Source organism: Coregonus lavaretus, assembly GCF_964263955.1.
Source record: "Coregonus lavaretus genome assembly, chromosome: 14".
In the NCBI taxonomy this organism is placed as follows: Eukaryota; Metazoa; Chordata; class Actinopteri; order Salmoniformes; family Salmonidae; genus Coregonus; species Coregonus lavaretus.
The window spans coordinates 40259403-40283099 of NC_140001.1; the positions used below are offsets into that span (position 1 = coordinate 40259403).

At 41.9% G+C, this 23697-nt stretch overlaps 1 protein-coding gene across 2 annotated transcripts; it reads right to left on the minus strand.

Moving 5' to 3' along the window:
• Window positions 1-20146: 20146 nt before the first annotated feature.
• fbxo4 (F-box protein 4) lies at window positions 20147-23662 on the minus strand. 2 transcript variants are annotated; one of them, XM_084176818.1, is made up of 7 exons: window positions 23342-23662; window positions 22703-22947; window positions 22098-22321; window positions 21669-21744; window positions 21354-21526; window positions 20797-21014; window positions 20147-20694 (listed from the first exon to the last, which is right to left on the minus strand). In XM_084176818.1, exons 1-7 carry the CDS (start codon window positions 23498-23500, stop codon window positions 20611-20613), a joined length of 1179 nt encoding a protein of 392 aa, XP_084032944.1. In that variant the 5' UTR covers window positions 23501-23662; the 3' UTR covers window positions 20147-20610. The 2 variants fall into 2 exon arrangements, with proteins under 2 accessions (XP_084032944.1, XP_084032945.1); XM_084176819.1 differs by lacking the exon at window positions 20147-20694 and having other exon boundaries at window positions 20936-21014; window positions 21281-21526; window positions 23342-23582.
• Window positions 23663-23697: the final 35 nt, after the last annotated feature.

The following is a 23697-nucleotide window of genomic DNA, read 5'->3' on the forward strand; positions in this document are numbered from 1 at the left end:
TGGCTGTGTTCTTAGGCAAAATTGTGAGTGAGCCCACTCCCTTGGCTGAGAAACAACCCCACACATGAATGGTCTCAGGATGCTTTACTGTTGGCATGACACAGGACTGATGGTAGCGCTCACCTTGTCTTCTCCGGACAAGGTGTTTTCCGGATGGCCCAAACAATCGGAAAGGGGATTCATCAGAGAAAATGACTCTACCCCAGTCCTCAGCAGTCCAATCCCTGTACCTTTTGCATAATATCAGTCTGTCCCTGATGTTTTTCCTGGAGAGAAGTGGCTTCTTTGCTGCCCTTCTTGACACCAGGCCATCTTCCAAAAGTCTTCGCCTCACTGTGTGTGCAGATGCACTCACACCTGCCTGCTGCCATCCCTGAGCAAGTTCTGCACTGCTGGTGCCCCGATCCCGCAGCTGAATCAACTTTAGGAGACGGTCCTGGCGCTTGCTGGACTTTCTTGGGCGCCCTGATGCCTTCTTCACAACAATTGAACCTCTCTCCTTGAAGTTCTTGATGATCCGATAAATGGTTGATTTAGGTGCAATCTTACTAGCAGCAATATCCTTGCCTGTGAAGCCCTTTTTGTGCAAAGCAATGATGACAGCACGTGTTTCCTTGCAGGTAACCATGGTTGACAGAGGAAGAACAATGATTTCAAGCACCACCCTCCTTTTAAAGCTTCCAGTCTGTTTTTCTGACTCAATCAGCATGACAGAGTGATCTCCAGCCTTGTCCTCGTCAACACTTTCACCTGTGTTAACGAGACAATCACTGACATGATGGCAGCTGGTCCTTTTGTGGCAGGGCTGAAATGCAGTGGACATTTTGGGGGGGGGGGATTAAGTTCATTTTCATGGCAAAGAGGGACTTTGCAATTAATTGCCAATTCATCTGATCACTCTTCATGACATTCTGGAGTATATGCAAATTGCCATCATCAACACTGAGGCAGCACATTTTGTGGAGACCAATACTTGTGTCATTCTCAAAACTTTTGACCACGACTGTACATCTGCCCAACAAGACAGGAATCAAAATTATTTGGACATGATGTTACACCACCATTCCATTCCCAACTATTGAGGAATAGATCAAATAGACCATGGATCGCTTTCCTACGGTAGATGCGCCCACAACATTGCACATCAAGATTTAGCAATAAAGAACATAGGATATTGTATTATTTGATAACAGCCATTGCATAGATTGTAGCCTGTTTAATGTAAAACCCAAATAAAAACATTTTATATGCATGAAGTGTCCTATTGCATGCATTTTATTTTTTTCTTTCTTATTCCTGCACATTCAACATATTTCCCATGTAAAAACCTAGCCTTTGAGTGACCATAAATATTTTTGGATGACATGGTTTGTTTATGCACTGCATGCAATAGGTAACTGAATTTTAATGCAATAGTTTAGTGCCATACTTCACATTGAAATGTTGTGTCATTGCCGTTTTAGACTAGGCTATCATCCACACACTGTCAACAGGGGTCGGACTCGGAGCCCCGTGTAATCAATAGGGAATCGAGAATTTTTTACTATTGAAGCAAGCATGGTACAGCATAATGATGGATTAAAGCGTGTTTGAATACGGAATTCCAGAGGTGTGACCTTCTTGTTAAAACTACTGCATTTCTTATGGAAACCGAAACCCCTCAACCACCACCATCTGCATTTGCCATCCAAAAAACTACCAAATGCAAACATCGCAGAAACTTGCACTCCACGCACCTCATAATCGCTTAGGGCAGATCATTCAAAATAATAAAATAACTCGTTTCCTTGAGGTTTTCCGCAAAAAGAAAGAAACAGCTTTCATCAATAATTTTGAACAATAATAGAATAGAATTGCACACCAACACATGTAGCAACACGATGGTTGATGTTGAATAGCCACTCATCAAAACTTTTTGATAGTCCCAGTCTGCGAGATTCATCCCCCCACAAGCACTGCGAAAATCAAAAAATCTAATCAAAATCATTTTTATAATAGGCAGACAATTGCATGCATAATTGTATTCTATAAACAAACTCACCTAATACTATGTTGTCAGCTGGAAAAATGCGTGAGTGTCGACTTCTTACGACTTGTTCATCTGACAGAACCAGGACAGGCACAACTGGTCCGCCTTTTAACTCCACGATGCAGCCTACCCCTCAACATACGATGTAGCCTAAATAAAACAATTCCAATGTTAACATTACCATACTTCAAGCTATGAGTGATCACTACTAACAACGATTATTTTGATTGATTCCTCTATATGACCAGATTATTTCGTCTGGGATAAAGTACGACAGGGATTCAGAGGTACAGTGTGTTCTCCTTTCACAGCTCGGGGCTCTCTCAACAGTCAAACCCGAGAATAAGCGCCCCCGTTCGGCAAATATTCACCAAACTCATCCGCGAAATCAAGAGGGTGAGATACATTTGAAAACGTCTGAATTTCTAGAGATAACAAGCAGTGTGTTTTATAAATGTGTTAATGTTATGTTAATGCCTATGAATTGAATTGTCGCCTATCATTTGCATCCCGGGGTCTATCAGAATAGGACAGCCTGGTCTCATAGACTAGACGTAAGATAGTAAATGTACATCCGGGAAACTCGGATTACTCTGTATGATTTGTTAAATGTGGTATGGTTACATAAAACAGAAGGTTACTTAAGGCAAAAATTAAAGTAGGGTGATTGGTCGGGGTGGATGGGTGGGCATATCACACGATCGTCTAGCAACCCAAAGGTTGTGAGTTCCAATCTCATCACAGACAATTATAGCTATTTAGCAACTTTTCAACAGCTTACTACTTTTTTGCTACTTTGCAACTACTTAGCATGTTAGCTAACCCTTCCCCTAACCCTAACCTTAACCCTTTAAACTAACTCCTAAATGTAATCCTAACCCCTAGCCTAGCTAACGTTAGCCACCTAGCTAGAATTCCTAAACATAAAGAATGTTTAGCAAATTCATATCATATTGCACGTTTTGCTATTCGTAACATATACTACGGATTGTAATTTGTAACATATCATTAGAAATGGGTGATTGACATCTATAAATTAATACATACCATACTAAAAGAAGTATCTCGGATTTACGTACATAATAATACGAAATGCTGTGAGACCAGGTTGCAGCGGACCAGACTCGGGTAATTCTGCAATTGACTGTGGTAAAGTTGGTATGAGATTCCATATATCCCAGACATTAGGACCTTCAAACTTACTTCGAACGATTTAAGCTACACACCTCAGGTTCTTTATGAAAGAAAAAAGGTGTAGGCCTACAACATTGCACAGGTCTTTTCCCATTCCCGAACCGAGTTGCATAACCACATGGCAACAGTGTAGTCAGCCTGGGCACACACCATCAATGCAACTATACTGAACAAAAATATAAACGCAACAATTTCAACGACTTTACTGAGTTACAGTTCATATAAGGAAATCAGTCAATTGAAATATATTCATTAGGCCCTAATCTATAGATTTCACATGACTGGGCAGGGGCACAGCCATGGATGGGCCTGGGAGGGCGTAGGCCCACCCACTTGGGGGCCAGACCTACCCACTGGGGAGCCAGGCCCAGTCAATCAGAATGAATTTTTCCACACAAAACAGCTTTATTACAGACATAAATACTTCTCAGTTTCATCAGCTGTCCGGGTGGCTGGTCTCAGACAATCCCGCAGGTGAAGAAGCCGGATGTGGAGGTCCCGGGCTGGCGTGGTTACACGTGGTCTGCGGTTGTGAGGCCGGTTGGACGTACTGCCAAATTCTCTAAAACGACGTTGGAGGCGTCTTATGGTAGAGAAATTAACATTACATTCTCTGGCAACAGCTCTGGTGGACATTCCTGCAGTCAGCATGCCAATTGCATCTGTGGCATTGTTGCGTTTATATTTTTGTTCATTATAGTTAGGGACCTTCAACTAAGTGCATGATCACAATATTCAAATTTCAATAGCTCTTCAACCACGTTACTTGGAAACCTCATTTTTAACTGTCCATTATTTCTTATTTAGAGAGGCATATTGCACACCCTTTGGTTATCTCATAAAATGTTTCCTGCATTTAAAAAATATATTTACACAAAATAACTTACAATTGAATAGCTTCTTGACCATGTGACCTAGACACCTCAAACCAACTTTTGGAATGTTCACAGGGTAAGGACACGCATTGCACACCCTTTGGTTTTCCCAAAAAGTGCTTACAAGATTTTATATAAATATTTGAACAAGTAAAATTTCAATAGCTCTTCAACCACGTGACTTAGCAACCTCATTTAAACTATCCATTATTCCTTATACAGAGAGACATGTTGCACACCATTTGGTTTTCTCATAAAATGATTCCTAAATTGTTTTAAATATACAGTACCAGTCAAAAGTTTGCACACACCTACTCATTCAAGGGTTTTTCTTTATTTTTACTATTTTATACATTGTAGAATAATAGTGAAGACATCAGAACTATGAAATAACACATATGGAATCATGTAGTAACCAAAAAAGTGTTAAACAACTAAAAATATATTAGATTCTTCAAATAGCCACCCTTTGCCTTGATGACAGCTTTGCACACTCTTGGCATTCTCTCAACCAACTTCACCTGGAATGCTTTTCCAACAGTCTTGAAGGAGTTCCCACATATGCTGAGCACTTGTTGGCTGCTTTTCCTTCACTCTGCGGTCTGACTCATCCCAAAACATCTCAATTGGGTTGAGGTCGGGGGATTGTGGAGGCGAGGTCATCTGATGCAGGACTCCATCACTCTCCTTCTTGGTAAAATAGCCCTTACACAGCCTGGAGGTGTGTTGGGTCATTGTCCTTTTGAAAAACAAATTATAGTCCCACTAAGCCCAAACTAGATGGGATGGGGCGTATCGCTGCAGAATTCTGTGGTAGCCATGCTGGTTAAGTGTGCCTTTAATTCTAAATAAATCATAGACAGTGTCCCAGCAAAGCACCCCCACACCATAGCACCTCCTCCTCCATGCTTTACGGTGGGAACTACACATGCGGAGATCATCCGTTCACCCACACCACATCTGACAATGACACAGCGGTTGGAACCAAAAATCTCAAATTTGAACTCCAGACCAAAGGACACATTTCCACCGGTCTAATGTCCATTGCTCGTGTTTCTTGGCCCAAGCAGGTCTCTTCTTATTATTGGTTTCCTTTAGTAGTGTTGTCTTTGCAGCAATTCAACCATGAAGGTCTGATTCACACAGTCCCCTCTGAACAGTTGATGTTGAGATGTGTCTGTGACTTGAACTCTGTGAAGCATTTATTTGAGCTGCAATTTCTGAGGCTGGTAACTCTAATGAACTTATCCTCAGCAGGAGAGGTAACTCTGGGTCTTCCATTCCTATGGCGGTCCTCATGAGAGCCAGTTTCATCATAGCGCTTGATGGTTTTTGCGACTGCACTTTAAGGAACTTTCAAAGTTCTTGAACTTTTTCGTATTGACTGACCTTCATGTCTTATAGTAATAATGGACTGTTGTTTCTCTTTGCTTATTTGAGCTGTTCTTGCCATAATATGGACTTGGTCTTTTACCAAATAGGGCAATCTTCTGTAAACCCCCCCTACCTTGTCACAACACAACTGATTGGCTCGACGGGTCTGACCTAGAGTATGTGGACAACTACAAATATCTAGGTGTCTGGTTAGACTGTAAACTCAACTTCCAGACTCACATAAAGAATCTCCAATCCAAAGTTAAATCTAGAATCGGCTTCCTATTTCGCAACAAAGCCTCCTTCACTCATGCTGCCAAACATGCCCTCGTAAAACTGACTATCCTACCGATCCTTGACTTCGGCGATGTCATTTACAAAATAGCCTCCAACACTCTACTCAGCAAATTGGATGTAGTCTATCACAGTGCCATCCGTTTTGTCTCCAAAGCCCCATACACTACCCACCACTGTGACCTGTACGCTCTTGTTGGCTGGTCCTCACTACATGTTCGTCGTCAAACCCACTGGCTCCAGGCCATCTATAAATCACTGCTAGGCAAATCCCCGCCTTATCTTAGCTCATTGGTCACCATAGCAGCACCCACCCGTAGTCTGCGCTCCAGCAGGTATATCTCACTGGTCATTCCCAAAGCCAACACCTCCTTTGGCCGCCATTCCTTCCAGTTCTCTGCTGCCAATGACTGGAACGAATTGCAAAAATCTCTGAAGCTGGAGACTCTTATCTCCCTCAATAACTTTAAGCATCAGTTGTCAGAGCACCTTACCGATCACTGCACCTGTACCCATCTGAAATTAGCCCACCCAACTACCTCATCCCTATATTGTTATTTATTTTGCTCTTTTGCACCCCAGTATCTCTATTTGCACATAATCTCTTGCACATCTAGCATTCCAGTGTTAATACTATTGTAATTATTCTGCACTATAGCCTATTTATTGCCTTACCTCCATAACTTGCTACATTTGCACACACTGTATATATATTTTCTGTTGTATTTCTGACTTTATGTTTTTTTTTACCCCATATGTAACTCTGTGTTGTTTTTATTGCACTACTTTGCTTTATCTTGGCCAGGTCGCAGTTGTAAATGAGAACCTGTTCTCAACTGGCTTACCTGGTTAAATAAAGGTGAAATAAAATTTTTAAAAAAACACATTAAGAAGGAAATACATTCCACAAATTAGCTTTTAAGAAGGCACGCCTGTTAATTGAAATGCACTCCTGGTGACTACCTTATGAAGCGTGTGAAGAGTGTGCAAAACTGTCATCAAGGCAAACTATGTTTCCCTGAACATCTTCCTGGACATTTTATGTTTGTTCTGAGAACAGAAAGTACAGGTTATTTAGAGGTTTTAGAATTACTTCCTTAAAACTTTCACTGAATGTTTCAATAAGACTTTTAATAACACTGCTAGCTTAGTTTAACTGTTTTGTACTCCAAGCACAGATAGTGACACATGGAAATTCATTTAGTTAAAAATTAATCATGCAAACACTTTTTTAATGTTGCAAGGCATCAGTGAGATTTGAACCTATGATCTTCTGCTCCCTATTCATGGAATTATTCCACTGCACCACCAGGCCATGTTTTACTTACTCATACTAAGCTGTTTATTTTAGTGTATTCAAACGGACCCCATTCCAAAGGAAACAAGCACTCATTAAGATCAGGTGTGGCCAATTAGGGGGTGCGGCCATTTTTAATAACATTCTGAAGCTGGAGACTCTTATCTCCCTCAATAACTTTAAGCATCAGTTGTCAGAGCACCTTACCGATCACTGCACCTGTACACAGCCCATCTGAAATTAGCCCACCCAACTACCTCATCCCTATATTGTTATTTATTTTGCTCTTTTGCACCCCAGTATCTCTATTTGCACATAATCTCTTGCACATCTAGCATTCCAGTGTTAATACTATTGTAATTATTCTGCACTATAGCCTATTTATTGCCTTACCTCCATAACTTGCTACATTTGCACACACTGTATATATATTTTCTGTTGTATTTCTGACTTTATGTTTTTTTTTTACCCCATATGTAACTCTGTGTTGTTTTTATTGCACTACTTTGCTTTATCTTGGCCAGGTCGCAGTTGTAAATGAGAACCTGTTCTCAACTGGCTTACCTGGTTAAATAAAGGTGAAATAAATAAAATAAAAATAAAATAACGTTTTTTGAACATTACTAATGTTTTCTTGTGGAAGGTGTTCTTAATGTTCTGAGAGCATGACTTTAAATAGAACCATGTTATGCTGAAGTACTGAAATTCCCACAGAAGAACGTTGTTTCTTAACATTCGCTGAACATTACTTTAAATAGAACCATGAGGAAACCTGTTCAAAACATTATGCTGAAGTATGTAAATTCCCACAGGAGAACGTTGTTTCTTAACGTTCTCTGAACTATTTCAGAACATTCTGAATGTCAAACCAGTTGGATAATGTTCCTAAAACATTTCCAACATTTTTATTAAATGTAACCATATTTGAACTTTTAGGAAACATTCTGTTAAAGTAATGAAATACCAAGAAAATAACATTATTTTGTCAAGTTCCTTAAATGTACTGATAATGTTCAAAAGCCAAGCAACTTTCCTGCACCTTTCCCAGAACGTTGTGGGAAGGTTTTATGCAAAATAACCACAGGACAACCATGCTCTAAGAAACATATGGTTCTCAGAACATTGTGTGCTAGCTGGGATAGTTACACTATGAAAACAAAAAATTATACTGCAGCCCTTATTGGAACACTATCTTTATTTCGCTCTCTTCCAAATAGCCACATAAAATGTAATTCTCATATATCAATGCTTGCATAGACATTTTCCCGATTAATTTGACTATCTAGGCATTTGCTTGCTGGTGTGGAATCTTCCCTGCTGCATTTCGCATGCATGCCTTGGCCTGCATAACTCTGGCTGGTAACAAATGCCTGTAATATCCAAAGTGCTCAGCAACCGAGGGCAGCAGCTCGGTTTTCCTGGCCATGTGCCATTTCAACGCTTGCCTCCAGAATGCTCTGCTGATATAAATCGTGCTGCAGAAGGATAAATGGAATTGCCCTGTCTGTTTCGAGCATTGCCAGCTCCTTCCTTTCCTCATTTATAGGGCTCAGAAGTTACGTCTTCCCCTGTTTCTCTCTCTTATCTGCTGTGCATAAAACACTGTGTAGACGAGCGGGATGGATCCGATGTAACAAACTATAACTCAGATATAGAGGGATGAGTGTAAATGGGGAAGGACTTCCTGACCCCAGCACATCTGTAAATGTGTTTACAATTCAAACTGGGAGTATTCACTCTCAATTTTGCTGTGAGGTCAGAGATTGGGGCTACGCGTGACACTATTGCTTTGAGTTCAAGACAGTGTGTTATTTAGCAAAGAAAATCCATTACACTGGTATAGGGTTGCAAAAATCAGGCCACTCTCCCAAAATGCCCTGGTTTTCCAGAAAACCTAGTTGGAAGTTCCCGGAATCAGGAGAGAATAAGCAGGAAATCTGGAATCGTCCAACCAGGATTTCTGGAAAACCTGGGACTGTGGGAAATTTAAAGGATTTTTGCAACCCTACACTGGTATTATTGTGTGATCCATCACAATTTATACAACGGGTGGGTCTAATCCTGAATGCTGATTGGTTAAATCCGCATTCCAGCCGGTGTCTATTCCACAAGTTACCACCGGCTAAATATATGACGTTAAAATGCCTATTTACTCTGTTCCATCTGACTGCGCAATTCACAGTCTCATCAACCCGCTATAAAAAGCATCTAGACATAATCTCACATTTAGTTTTCAACAGCGGAGATTTGTATAAACCTTGCTGTCTGTCTCTCCGACATTTTCAACATTGTTACAATATTCAAATTCGATCTCCAGCTGTCCCATAGTAATGAACGTGTCAGGAGCTGGGACAAGACGGACAGACAGGCAGCGTTTCTCAAACAGTCGAAATCGTGAATCAGCTGGCATAATTTTTATGGATATATACAAAGAAATGTCATTTGAAATAAGGTAAAATGAAACGAGGTGCAGCTAGTTTGCAGTCTTTCCAGCTTCAGTTTGAAGTGATTGTGTTAGCTGTGTTGTTGGCTAGCTCCTCTGAACAACAGTGTCCTGACAAGAGAGCACATTTTCTATGCCAGGGCGAAATCGCGCCTCATTAGCTCATTGTTATAGATGTATCCAAATAAATGTCACTACAAAACAGCTTAAACAAATGCAAATGTAGCTACTTTGCTGTTATTCTGGCTGCACTCTTTGACGTGACTGTAAGTTAGCTGTAGTTAGCTAGCTAGTAAGCAAGGGATAAGAACATTGCCAGCCAGTATGGCAATGGAACATTTAGAATGAATGACTGGGTCTCGCGTCCATAGATACAGAACAAAAATACTGAACGACTGGGTACCTTCTCTGGCAACCGAACCGATAGAACGAACGACCCGCTGGCTTGTGTAGCAATCCTAGAGTTGTGTCGGGACTATATCTTGTGGAAGGATGAAATATTATGAATAAATTCATCAAAATAACATTTTGAATGAAAATATGTCAATCATTATTTGAATATGTTGGTAACCCGTTGTATAAAAGTGATAATGCCCTCGAAGCCGGTGCAGTGATATCTAACAAGTAATATCTAACAATTTCACAACATATACCCAATACACACAAATCTAAGTAAAGTAATGGAATTAAGAATATATAAATATATGGACTAAGGTGTAGACACCTGGGACATAAGGTGTGTGGAACAACCCTCTTTTCAATTTTGTTATTTAAAAGCATAGTACACCAGAGCTTTTGACTGGATGGCGGCCCACTCCATTAAATCCACGTTAAAAAATAGGGGGGTAAAAAATAAGAAAGAATAGATTATTTTGTTGTTTCGTTCACTTCTGGTTCACCTCTGAATGATCATGGGGGGGGAGAAGTGAGAGTCAATTGAATGTGACATGAGAACAATACAGCCTGGGTCCACCTCGCTCTTGTTTTCCTGTATTGTCCTCTGAGCCCTGCTACAATATTTTATTGGATTTTTGCCCAACAATTGTTGTTGGTAATTAACATGACTGTGAAAAACTGCATCATGTTCTGCAACACAACAACAGAAAGTGCAAAGTGAGTGCTGTTGGCCTTGTTGAATAGGGTCAATAGGCTACAGTGGGCGATGAAAGAGGAGTAATTGCACACAACTAAATATAGCACAAAGGCTGAACAAGACATTAAAAAAATGACTTTTAATCAGGCTTTGTCATATTACAGCCATCAACTAACTAGTGCATAGGCCTACTTCATGCGATGATGAACCACAACACTTTCACCGTGGCCATCTATCACTACAATGCCTGTAGCTGATCAGATCTGAGGATTACTGTAAATAAAATAAAATAAATCGACAATACTTAGAACATTTTATATAATGTTAATTAATCAATCACTGTTATTGTGGTCAGTCAAATAAAAAGAAGACAAATAAAACATGTCTGTCAACCGTGCTACAGCAATAAGCAGTCCTGAAGATGCATGTCCTAAAGGTTGTGTTGAGGTGCTGTTGCTGTCCTTTCAGAGCAGCCAGGGAATATTGATCATGTAGCCTGTGTGTTTCTCTGGGTACACATACCGTATCTAATTAGGGCTTGGACACCGGAGACTCAGAATAACATTTACTAAGCATCACCAGAGCCATATATCTATTTATCTAAATATATGTCTCTGAGCGTCACCTTTAGACCACATGAATGCAGATGTAGATTGAACCAAGCACATTTCTTTACCATCACAAGATCGAATGGGTCACATTCACAGCCTGGAGGTTGGGAATGCCTAGGATTCATAGATGCTGTCAATCTTTCCTGTGTATTCTCTCAGTGATATAGCTGTGCTAATAATTACATTTGATTGATGTCCCACAGCATTGCATGATGGCTAAGAATGATATAGTGGCGGCAGGTAGCTTAGTGGTTAATAGTGTTGTGCCAGTAACCGAAAGGTCGCTGGTTCTAATCCCCGAGCCGACTAGGTGAAAAATATGTTGATGTGCCCTTGAGCAAGGCACTTAACCCTAATTGCTCCTGTAAGTCGCTCTGGAGAAGAGTGTCTGCTAAAATGACAAAAAAACAAAATATACATAGAGTAACACGTTGTGGTGAATACACATGTCAAATGGGATGTTTTCTGACACTATCTTCTACTAAAATTGTACATACCACAAAGGCTATGTTTCATTTAGTTTGAATGGCATTGCTCCTCCTATTCTTCACTTAATGTCCCCTGCCTTGTCACCCATAATGCATTTAGTAAGGGTTCACACCGAGCAAGTAGCCATTCACCACCACTGTCAGCAGCTTGCTCTCTATTGAATTAGGATGGCAGGAGCTGAGAGCGCCGCAGGCTTCACACACACATGCATGTGGGCACAAACTCACCCTACTGCAAGAAGATAATGGCATTAATGATTTCATTGGGAAGGACAGGAGTGTGTGTGTGTGTGTGTGTGTGTGTGTGTGTGTGTGCATTTGGAAATGACAATAATCAAAGCATAACAAATAATATACAGGGTTTTGCATACTTAGAAATGACGTAAATCATAAAGAAGTGAACCCTATACACAAGTCCAGTTCATCTCGTTTACTAAATATATCTGATAAAGACTAATTACCTCACACCGGGTCTGACACTGGGTCTCACCCGCCTTTTACCCAGTCAGACGCATAAAAAACCCCACATGGGACGGATGGAGGGATGGACTGAGATGGGGAAATTGAAGAGAATTAGTGCAGCTTATGTTTGGATGTGGAGGATCCACAGACAAGCAGCGTGAGAGCCCCAGTCAGGGGCAAAACAAGACAATTAAAACAGACGCCCACTCTAATCACTGAATGCATCATGGAAATGTTAATTTATAAGAGGCTGCTTGTGTTTTAATGTTGGCTGTTATCACAGAATACAAATCAGGGACTTAACACTGATGAAAAGAGGGAAGGTGGGGGTGGAAAGTGAGTGCAGGAAGGAACCCAGGGAAGAAGAGAGAAAGAAAATCACCCAAGCTAAAATAACATGGTGTAAGACTGAAACAAAATATAATTGCATTTACTTTCCTATTACTCTTACTTTGCTATTACTACATGGATAACTGCTAATATTACCTTGAATGGAGCTTGACATAATGAAGTTTAAAGTTGTATTAGTTGTATGTACGGGATACACATGTATTGGTCTTCACAAAGTTCGCTGCTTCAGTGTTATGATATATTTTTGTCAGATGTTACTATGGTATACTGAAGTATAATTACAAGCATTCCATAAGTGTCAAAGGCTTTTATTGACAATTACATTACGTTTATGCAAAGAGTCAATATTTGCAGTGTTGACCCTTCTTTTTCAAGACCTCTGCAATCCGCCCTGGCATGCTGTCAATTAACTTCTGGGCCACATCCTGACTGATGGCAGCCCATTCTTGCATAATCAATGCTTGGAGTTTGTCAGAATTTGTGGGTTTTTGTTTGACCACCCGCCTCTTGAGGATCGACCACAAGTTCTCAATGGGATTAAGGTCTGGGGAGTTTCCTGGCCATGGACCCAACATTTCGATGTTTTGTTCCCCGAGCCACGTAGTTATCACTTTTGCCTTATGGCAAGGTGCTCCATCATGCTGGAAAAGGCATTGGTCGTCACCAAACTGTTCTTGGATGGTTGGGAGAAGTTGCTCTCGGAGGATGTGTTGGTACCATTCTTTATTCATGGCTGTGTTCTTAGGCAAAATTGTGAGTGAGCCCACTCCCTTGGCTGAAAAGCAACCCCACACATGAATGGTCTCAGGATGCTTTACTGTTGGCATGACACAGGACTGATGGTAGCGCTCACCTTGTCTTCTCCGGACAAGGTGTTTTCCGGATGCCCCAAACAATTGGAAAGGGGATTCATCAGAGAAAATGACTTTACCCCAGTCCTCAGCAGTCCAATCCCTGTACCTTTTGCATAATATCAAATCAAATCAAATCAAATGTTATTGGTCACATGCGCCGAATACAACAGGTGCAGACATTACAGTGAAATGCTTACTTACAGCCCTTAACCAACAGTGCATTTATTTTTAACAAAAAAAGTAAAAATAAAACAACAACAAAAAAAGTGTTGAGAAAAAAAAGAGCAGAAGTAAAATAAAATAACAGTAGGGAGGCTATATATACAGGGGGGTACCAGTGCAGAGTCAATGTGCGGGGGCACCGGCTAGTTGAGGTAGTTGAAGTAATATGTACATGTGGGTAGAGTTAAAGTGACTATGCATAAATAATTAACAGAGTAGCAGCAGCGTAAAAAGGATGGGGTGGGGGGGCAGTGCAAATAGTCTGATGTTTATCCTGGAGAGAAGTGGCTTCTTTGCTGCCCTTCTTGACACCAGGCCATCCTCCAAAAGTCTTACTGTGCGTGCAGATGCACTCACACCTGCCTGCTGCCATTCCTGAGCAAGCTCTGCACTGGTGGTACCCCGATCCCGCAGCTGAATCAACTTTAGGAGATGGTCCTGGCGCTTGCTGGACTTTCTTGGGCGCCCTGACGCCTTCTTCATAACAATTGAACCTCTCTCCTTGAAGTTCTTGATGATCCGATAAATGGTTGTTTTGATCTTACTAGCAGCAATATCCTTGCCTGTGAAGCCCTTTTTGTGCAAAGCAATGATGACGGCATGTGTTTCCTTGCAGGTAACCATGGTTAACAGAGGAAGAACAATAATTTCAAACACCACCATCCTTTTAAAGCTTCCAGTCTGTTATTCTGACTCAATCAGCATGACAGAGTGATCTCCAGCCTTGTCCTCGTCAACACTCTCACCTGTGTTAACGAGTGAATCACTGACATGATGGCAGCTGGTCCTTTTGTGGCAGGGCTGAAATGCAGTGGAAATGTTTTTTTTTTTGGAGTATATGCAAATTTCCATTATCAAAACTGAGGCAGCAGACTTTGTGAAAATTAGTATTTGTGTCATTCTCAAAACTTTTGACCACGACTGTCCAACATCAAATGAGAGAAAGGGATGAATGACGGGGTGATGACTGAGGGGTTCTCTTCATTGGCATTTGATTATGTATTTCACATTTAGTGGATTTAGATCTGTAAAATAAAATGGAGATACTACATGTAAAAAATAGAACTTGGGTCCTATTAAATAAAAACTGTACAATGTGCTCCACAAATTTGTAAGGTAAATGTGACTCTTTGCACATTGGATTCAATAAAATCAACGAAACCGTGTTTGTAGTCGGTGTGGGATAAATAGTCAGGCAACAATAAACAGCATATTCAAACATCCTCTCTCCCAGGGTAAGAGTGATTCATTATGGAAGCCACCCAGGGAAGAAGAAATAATGAAAAAGATAGAACATTTAAACGAAGGGAAACAATCCACAAGCTAAAACTTCAGGTGCAGGAGTGAAAGATTGTGAAAACAAATGCGAGAAAGGGATGAATGAATGGGTGATGACTGAGGGGTTTTCTTTCTTTATCTGTTTATGTATTTCACATATAGTGGGTTTAGATCTGTAAAATAAGATGGATAGATGCAATACGTATAAAAGAGGACTTGGGTCATATTATATAAGTAAAAACTGGACAATGTGCACAGCACATTTAATAATCATAAAAAATATATGTAATTTGTAGAGTGCATTTCCCACACTCAATGCGCATATTTGTAAGGTAAATATGTTTTTTTGCACTTTGGATTCAATGAAATCAATGAAACCATGTTTGCCGTCTGTGCGGAATAAATAGTCAAGCAACAACAAGCATATTCACACATGCTCTCTCCCAGGGTAAGAATGATTCATTCTGCTTGTCAGCTAACAGTTTTGATTGAAAAGGGAACCTTACACGAGAAGCTCAGACAAGTGCCTTTGGGAAGTGTGTGTGTGCGTTTCAATGTGCATGTATGAGTGGTAGCCAAGGTGAAAGAGACAGCAGCTCATGCCAAAAGCAACCATAGGCTTCAAATTTAGTTTTTTGCCAATTTGGGGTTTTAAACCACTAATGTTTGACTTGTACCTGTTTATATTTATAATTAATATTATTATTATTAGTCATTTAGAAGAAGCTCTTATCCAGAGCGACATACAGGAGCAATTAGGGCTAAGTGCCTTGCTCAAGGGCACATCGGCAGATTTTTCACCTATTCGGCTCGGGGATTAGAACCAGCGACCTTTCGGTTACTGGCACAACGCTCTTAACCACTTAACCACCTGCTTTTTTTTTTTTAACAAACTTTAATCAAACCATTATTGACATCACTACAGTATGTACTATCTACTTTCTACATTGAGAAAACATACTCATACTGAAATCCAGCTAGACTAGGCAAGGGGTCAAATATGACTATTGAGAATATTCAGAACACACTTCTCTGTCCAATACATTTCCTACATGACATAACAATCGAGGTAAACCTGGTCTGGTTACATTTACAAAGAGACGAGCCAAGGGCGGCTTGTCGCTTCTGCTGTGTTCTGAAAACTGTCTGTTGCAATCATGGCAATGACATCTTTCTGTCTGTCTGTCTGTCTGTCTGTCTGTCTCTCCTCTCCCTCATTGACCTTTGCTCTTTCACTGTCCTTGTTCCCTCCCTTTCGTTTGTCTGTATTTTACTAATCACACTCTCCAGGAGCTGACCTAGGAACCTATGGTTGTGTTTGGTTAAGCAGTGCAACACTGTTCACATTGTGTCACCTCCCAATACAGCACAAATATTGACTGCATGAAGAAGTAAACCGGTTTGTGCGTAGTGTTCTGTCCACTGTTCCCACTGACGCACACACACACTTACCCAGCATTGTTGCTGACTGCTGTGAGGCTCTTTACACCAGACTTTAATAAACTGTTGATAAGGTTCTCTGGGATGCCACACAAACCAAACCCGGAGAGAAAGAAAGACAATAATTTACTTAATCACTTACTCACTCACAAACACAAATACTCTCTTTCTCTTCTCTCCTCTTCCACAAGACGTCACGTATCCTGGAGGGAAGGAAACCAGAATCAGCCGTCGATCTGGAACCCATCCCCCTTCCAGAACATGACCCTTGAACCAGCCCCACCCCCCAAGTGTACAGTCTCATGCAGCCCCTGGCCCAGCCCTAATTTCAGCAAAACAGTCCAAATAATTCATCTATCCATCCATTCAGTCAGATTTAACCCCAGCTCTAGTTCCAGTCTCAGTCCCTGCCTCGGGTCCAAATCTCCAGTTCCCTCTCTGTGGGTAGAGGCAGAAAAGACGTCCCTGCCCCTACTGGGCTCCAGCAGACAGCCAGAGAGTAATAACACATTATATTAATATTCCCTGCATACCTGCTCTTATTGGGGGTACTCACACTAGGTGGAACACCCACACAGGTGTATACACACACACTTTCAAATTAGGGATCACTCATGAGTTTGCAAATGTGTAAAATCAACCTCCTACAGAGGTTGTCAATATATCAGTTTCAATATTATTCAATATTACATTCACACCCCAAAAACTGACAGCTGACTGTGTCTGTGTGTGTTTAAGTGGCTGAGTAGAGGGAGAAGCAGGGAGATACATCCTGTTTAGAGCAGCCTGCTGGATGAAAGGGGCGGTTGTCACAGTAAAGCCCTCACTCTTCCTCCATTACATCCAGTCTGATTTCACCATCTAGAGAATGCTGCTGCCATCTCCCTCCACTATTCACACTGGACTTAATGCACTCAAATTGCACCAATTATGACTGCATTCTAAATCTGTATTTCCATGACGATGATTACTACAATTTAGGGACCTTTTGAGGCGGGGGTGCAGAAAAGAGAAGGTTAGGGAGATGATTATCCACTTTGTTGCCAAGGGGACTAGAACAAAAGACAGGTGTTAAAGTACATCAGCACTGCATTGACTTTGGCACATTACCCTATTACAGTTGACAGTGTGTGAGCAAGGGAGGGACAAAAATCAGCTGCTTATTTCCACAATGGACATGAATAAAACAAAATGATAAAAGGCCCTCGGTTTCCTGTCCGCCCATATCTGACATGAATGGATAGGTCAGAGCAAAGGTTCTACTGTAGTATCATGGTCACCTACCAAAGCATGGTTCGTCAGTGAGAACTTAGAAGAAATAGAAAAATCTGGTGCATTTTCAAAGAACTGTATTTGAACAGGGTTTATGAAAGCGGCCATTTGGTCACCTCTGTTATACACCTCTCTCAATCTATGCCAGCCAGGGGTTTCATGGGGCTCAGGATCTTAATGTTCTGTACCAGACAATAACATCCATGCTTTATCTTTCAGCAAACAGTTCATTCTTGATTGTGTTTAGAAATTTGAGGTTTGTTTTTTCACACAAAAATAATCCGTTTTACATGAGTCACAATGCAACCCCCACCCCGAAAACATTGTAAACCAAGCACCAACTAGACTACATTCTACACAGCTTCCCCTGGCCCTGAGAAGCAGGAGCAGGCCTGTTCCCTGGTGATGAAAACAGGAACATTCGTCTCCCCGTCAGACAGATGTGAATTAATTTCAGCATGCCAATGCTGACCTCAGAGGAAAATAACCACCCAGAACTGGAGTAGCAAGCTGAACCTTCGCCTGAGGCAGGGGGTGCATCTCAACACTTTAAAATGGCTTTCTCTCTCTGTCTCCTCTCCTTCCAGTCTGCACTCATCTGAAAACGCAGAAGACGTGAAAGGTGTTTTCACCAGTCCCTTTCTTCCTCTTTATTTGTATATATATATATATATATATTGGTGCAGATAAAGGAAGAAATGAAAGGGTTGGAAGCCACTTTAGACTATTGCGAGGAACTATGGAGCAATTGCCTGTCTGTTCCACACGCTCAGCTCACCAAATGTTTCTGTGCTGTGACTTACCAAAAGCTTTTGGAATTCTACTTTGACACAGTGAATAAACAAAATTTGGTCTTTAACCACAACCGAAAACAAATCAGCCACAGCTCGCCATTTGGTAAACAGTGGGCTATTCCACATGTTCTCCAAACTCACAGTCCTGAAAGAAACAACACTTCACTTAGGTACATACAGTGCCTTCGGAAAGTATTCAGACCACTTGACTTCTTCCACAGTTTGTTACATTACAGCCTTATTCTAAAATTGATTAAATAGTTTTTTCCCCCCTCAATGCCCCATAATGACAAAGCAAAAACGTTTTTTGACAAAGCAAAAACGTTTTTTTTTTGACATTTTTTGCTAATTTCATAAAAATTGAAGTATTACATTTGCATAAGTATTCAGACCCTTTACTCAGTACTTTGTTGAAGCACCTTTAGCAGCGATTACAGCCTCAAGTCTTCTTGGGTATGACGCTACAAGCTTGGCACACCTATATTTGGGGAGTTTCTCCCATTCTTCTCTGCAGATCCTCTCAAACTCTGTCAGGTTGGATGGGGAGCGTTGCTGCACAGCTATTTTCAGGTCACTCCAGAGATGTTCGATCGGGTTCAAGTCTGGGCTCTGGCAGGGCCACTCAAGGACATTCAGAGACTTGTCCCGAAGCCACTCCTGCGTTGTCTTGGCTGTGTGCTTAGGGTCGTTGTCCTGTTGGAAGGTGAACCTTCGCCCCAGTCTGAGGACCTGAGCGCTCTGGAGCAGGTTTTCATCAAGGATCTCTCTGTACTTTAAGCCGTTCATCTTTGCCTCGATGCTGACTAGTCTCCCAGTCCCTGCCGCTGAAAAACATCCCCACAGCATGATGCTGCCACCACCATGCTTCACCGTAGGGATGGTGCCAGGTTTCCTCCAGATGTGATTCTTGGCATTCAGGCCAAAGAGTTCAATGTTGGTTTCATCAGACCAGAGAATCTTGTTTCTCATGGTCTGCGAGTCTTTAGGTGCCTTTTGGCAAACTCCAAGTGGGCTGTCATGTGCCTTTTACTGAAGAGTGGCTTCAATTTTGGCCACTCTACCATAAAGGCCTAATTGGTGGAGTGATGTAGAGATGGTTGTCCTTCTGGAAGGTTCTGCCATCTCCACAGAGGAACTCTGGAGCTCTGTCAGAGTGACCATCGAGTTCTTGGTCACCTCCCTGACCAAGGCCCTTCTCCCCCGATTGCTCAGTTTGGCCGGGCGGCCAGCTCTAGGAAGAGAATAATGGAGGCCACTGTGTTCTTGGGGACCTTCAATGCTACAGAATTTATTTTGGTACCCTTCCCCAGATCTGTGCCTCAACACAATCCTGTCTCGAAGCGCTATGGACAATTCCTTCGACCTCATGGCTTGGTTTTTGCTCTGACATGCACTGTCAACTGTGGGACCTTATATAGACAGGTGTGTGCCTTTCCAAATCATGTCTAATCAATTGAATTTACCACAGGTGGACTCCAATCAAGTTGTAGAAACATCTCAAGGATAATCAATGGAAACAGGATGCACCTGATCTCAATTTTGAAACTCATAGCAAAGGGTCTGAATACTAATGTTAATAAGGTATTTCTGTTTTTTAGTTTGAATACATTTGCTAAAATTTCTAAAAACCTGTTTTCGCTTTGTCATTATCGGGTATTGTGTGTAGATTGCTGAGGATTTTTATTTTTGTTTAATCCATTTTAGAATAAGGCTGTAACAAAATGTTGAAAAGGTCAAGGGGTCTGAATACTTTCCAAAGGCACTGTACACATGCATGTATTTTCAGTTCCTTTATAACAACTTATACAGGGGTAAATAACAACATGAATATAAACAATTAAAGAAAATAAAAGCATACACATTTCGTAGTATAATATTGTATAAATTATATGAAAGAAATTGGAGAATAATTGCATGATTTCCCTAAATATAGGTATCAAAAAATACAATTCATTGTCACGTCAATATGATTCTAAAGTACACCGTAGTAGTAATATCAAAACCCTTCATTCATCTTCATAATATTCATTACAGTACCATAGCTACTGTTAAAACTTCACAACCCACTATCGAGGAAAGATCATTACAGGCTAATTACAAAGTATTTACCCAATAATAACTTTTTTTATGTGATTCATTGAAGCAAGGCACATCAGAGGTAAAACATTCCTTCAGAAGCATTTCTTCTGGTTCTGTAGTGTGTTGTTTCGGTCCTGAAGGTAGTTCCTTAGACAGCTAGCTACAGCCTGAGACCAGAACACCCCAGCAGCCAGGAGATCCCATCTAAGACACCAGACAGAGACTCTGCTACTGTGTCCTGAACCTGGAAAGAGACGGCCAAATACAAAGGGTGTTTCACAAAGACAGACAGACAAGACAAGACACACTACACAGACAGATAGACTAGATAGACTGACAGACTCACCATCCAGGGGTTGGGCAGCATGGGCAGGCAGAGTCTCTGGGCCATATCCACACAGGGGGTCCTGGTGCTGGCTCTGGTAGTACTGGAGCTGGTGGTTCTGATCGGGTCTTGTTCCTCTCTGGACACACAGGACAGGACCAGGAGGGGTCTGGAGGACGAGCCTAAGGCAGGGTCCACCAACGCCTGGATCTGAGCCGTCTCCACCGCCCCCTCATCATCTAATAGGAGACAGACACATAATATGGTGACATTTTCACACGGCAGAGTTGTAGAGATGTTACCATAAACAACTGCATAATTTCTAATGCACGGCATGACACACACAGTCATACAAAATGAGATTGGAATACAGAAAATCACATTTACATTGTGTCACAAATAAAGAATAAGCATCTGCTAAATGACCAAAAAGCCTGCAAGGAGGCAGCAAGGCCCCAGGGTTGCAGATACAGGCGATAGTAATGGAATGGGGCTTTGGTCTCACCTTTCTCGGGCTTGGCAACAAGGCCCTAGGAATAGGAGCATGTATGAGGAATGTAATGGCATCTTGGTATTACCTCTTCCTGGCTCTGCGTTGGCCACATAGATGAACCCATCCACCGCCTGACACACTTCCTGGACCTGAGGGGTGGGGCTAAAATGTGGGTGTCCTGATTGGTCTGTTCCCTCCAGGATGAAGAGTTTGTTGCTGACACTCTGCTGCTCCACGCGGGCTCTCTCCCTCTCTGCCCTGCACACACAAACACAAGGGGTTAGGGTAGACATATACACACACGCATGCACATGAGCGCCTGGGTTGGCCATTGCAATACCTTGAATGGTAACAGTACATCCCAAATCAGTCATTGGAGGACAATACTGACAACACTAACCTGTTGGTTGAGTAGAGAGTCAGAATATTGAATTTGTGCTGGTTTTTGTACATGTAACTAATCCCAGATCCAATACCTGGAAAAAATAACAACATTGGTTTTGTTTAGTTGGTGAGCCAAAAAAACCCAAAGGCTTTAGGTCGGCTGCCCACCACAGCACAGAACTTGGCAACTGCTAGTGTGAAGCAAGAGTGCCCCCTTCTGGTTGGTCAGTACTAGTGCAGGATGGTTTTCCAACTGTTCACCATGTCCTGTCCCTACCTTACTTATTCAGCTGTTTAGTTTATTATAAGCAAACACAATTCAGGTAACACCAATATGGTTGATGTTTATTTTAACTGTGTCTATTTTGCTTTCACCTGTCACAGAAAGTCTCGAGGAGGTGGACCCTCTAAAAGCATGGATCAGAGAGGAGAGTGGGTAACCCACCGTTGATCTGTCTCTGGGGTATCCCTGCTACAGGGAGCACATCTGGGGTGTGCATGAGCCTGGTCACCATGGAGACATCTAGCTGTTCCATGCCGGGGCCAAACATGGCGTAGCGTGGCTCAGTGGTGGTGAGCACCAGCGACTGGAGGAAGGAGGTCACAACCCTGTAGGGCGGCCTCTGGGGACACCATCGCTGTCTGCAGGCTGGGTAGCCCTTTAGATAACTAAGAAGGGACAGGCAATTATTACTTAGGTAGGCAGGGAGGGCCAGTTCCATTGCTGAAGTTGAACATTATGAGTGAGTGACTAATACATTTGGACTTGACCAATGACTCAAGCAAAATATCTTGACAAGTCTGACTTTTATGGCCTCCTGGAAAATCAATCTACCAACCAAATGCATTCACAGTCACTCCATAGCCTGGGTACTAGACTATTTATGCATTCAACAAGGCTTCATTATTTACATTTTTGTCATTTAGCAGACACTATTTTCCTGAGTGTCAGTTAGTTCATTCAACTTAGGTAAGATGACCACATATCACAGTAAATCCTTGTTGCCTTCCTCATGCATTCCAATACCAGAGTTTCAGACCACTACCCACTCTGTCATGAAGTCATGTCCTGGCTCCACCATCCCCTCCTCCCCCACACACAGAGGGGTGTGTAAGGCCTCTAACCGGGGCATGGTCACATGGTCGATGGAGGGCCAATTAGGCATGTCCCTGACCAGGAAGTATCTCCATAGTAAGGGGTCTCTGACCACAGCCCTCCAGTAGCTACTGGTGGCCCCCAGACGACAGAGGTCCACAGGAGACAGCAGGGTCATGATCAGGAACTGTAAGTCCACCTGTAGTGGGAGAGATGGAGAGAGCAGGAGAGGGGCGAGGAGGAGAGGGGAGAGTGAAGTATTGAATGTGCTGGTTGATGATGGTACATACTGTTTCTACACATCAGGGTCGTATTCACCAAACGTCCATAGCCACCACTAAACGTAAGAAAATGGACTTTGACTACCTGAACTGGTGCAATATGAAAGGCTCTGGCCTAATGGGTTACGCACCCAATGCATATGGATGACCGGAACATTTCCCAAATGTCCGATAAATTAAAATATTCCAAGTCACTTGCTCTATACCCACAGTATATTATATCATTTCTCATTAGATCCCTCCAACAACAAAAAATCTGATCATTAGAAGTAGCCAACTGGCTTTCACAACTTCACAAGTCCTGTATCTTACGGGTAAACAGTCCAAAAAGGCCGGAGGTGCGTCTTCACTGGTGTCTGCTGCTGCATGCGCCTGATCATTGACGTTTTTCCTTGCATTGAAGTACTTCTCTCGGAACTGTCTGATACTTCGTATAACTACAGACTCGTTGCTCTGACTTTTCCCTGACATCTTGCTTTTGATTTGCTAACAATGACAATGCGTCTGCGCTGTCCTCTATGTGCTAAACATTTATCAAAGCTGAAATAGGTCGCTGGCTACTGTGAGGGAAGTTGACAGCAAAGCTAACGTTTCTTGTAGTTACCAGTTCACCTACTTCCTTGTTGTTGGCGTGAAAGAGGTGCATTGTGGTTATTGGAGTTATATTA

Coding starts and splice junctions, on each gene's coding strand:
- fbxo4 (XM_084176818.1), bottom strand. CDS start 23,500: ATGTCAGGGAAAAGTCAGAGCAACGAGTCTGTAGTTATACGAAGTATC. Junction 21,015..21,353: donor CAACGCAGAGCCAGGAAGAG/GTAATACCAAGA, acceptor GTCTCCTATTAG/ATGATGAGGGGGCGGTGGAG. Junction 20,695..20,796: donor TGCTGCCCAACCCCTGGATG/GTGAGTCTGTCA, acceptor GTCTCTTTCCAG/GTTCAGGACACAGTAGCAGA.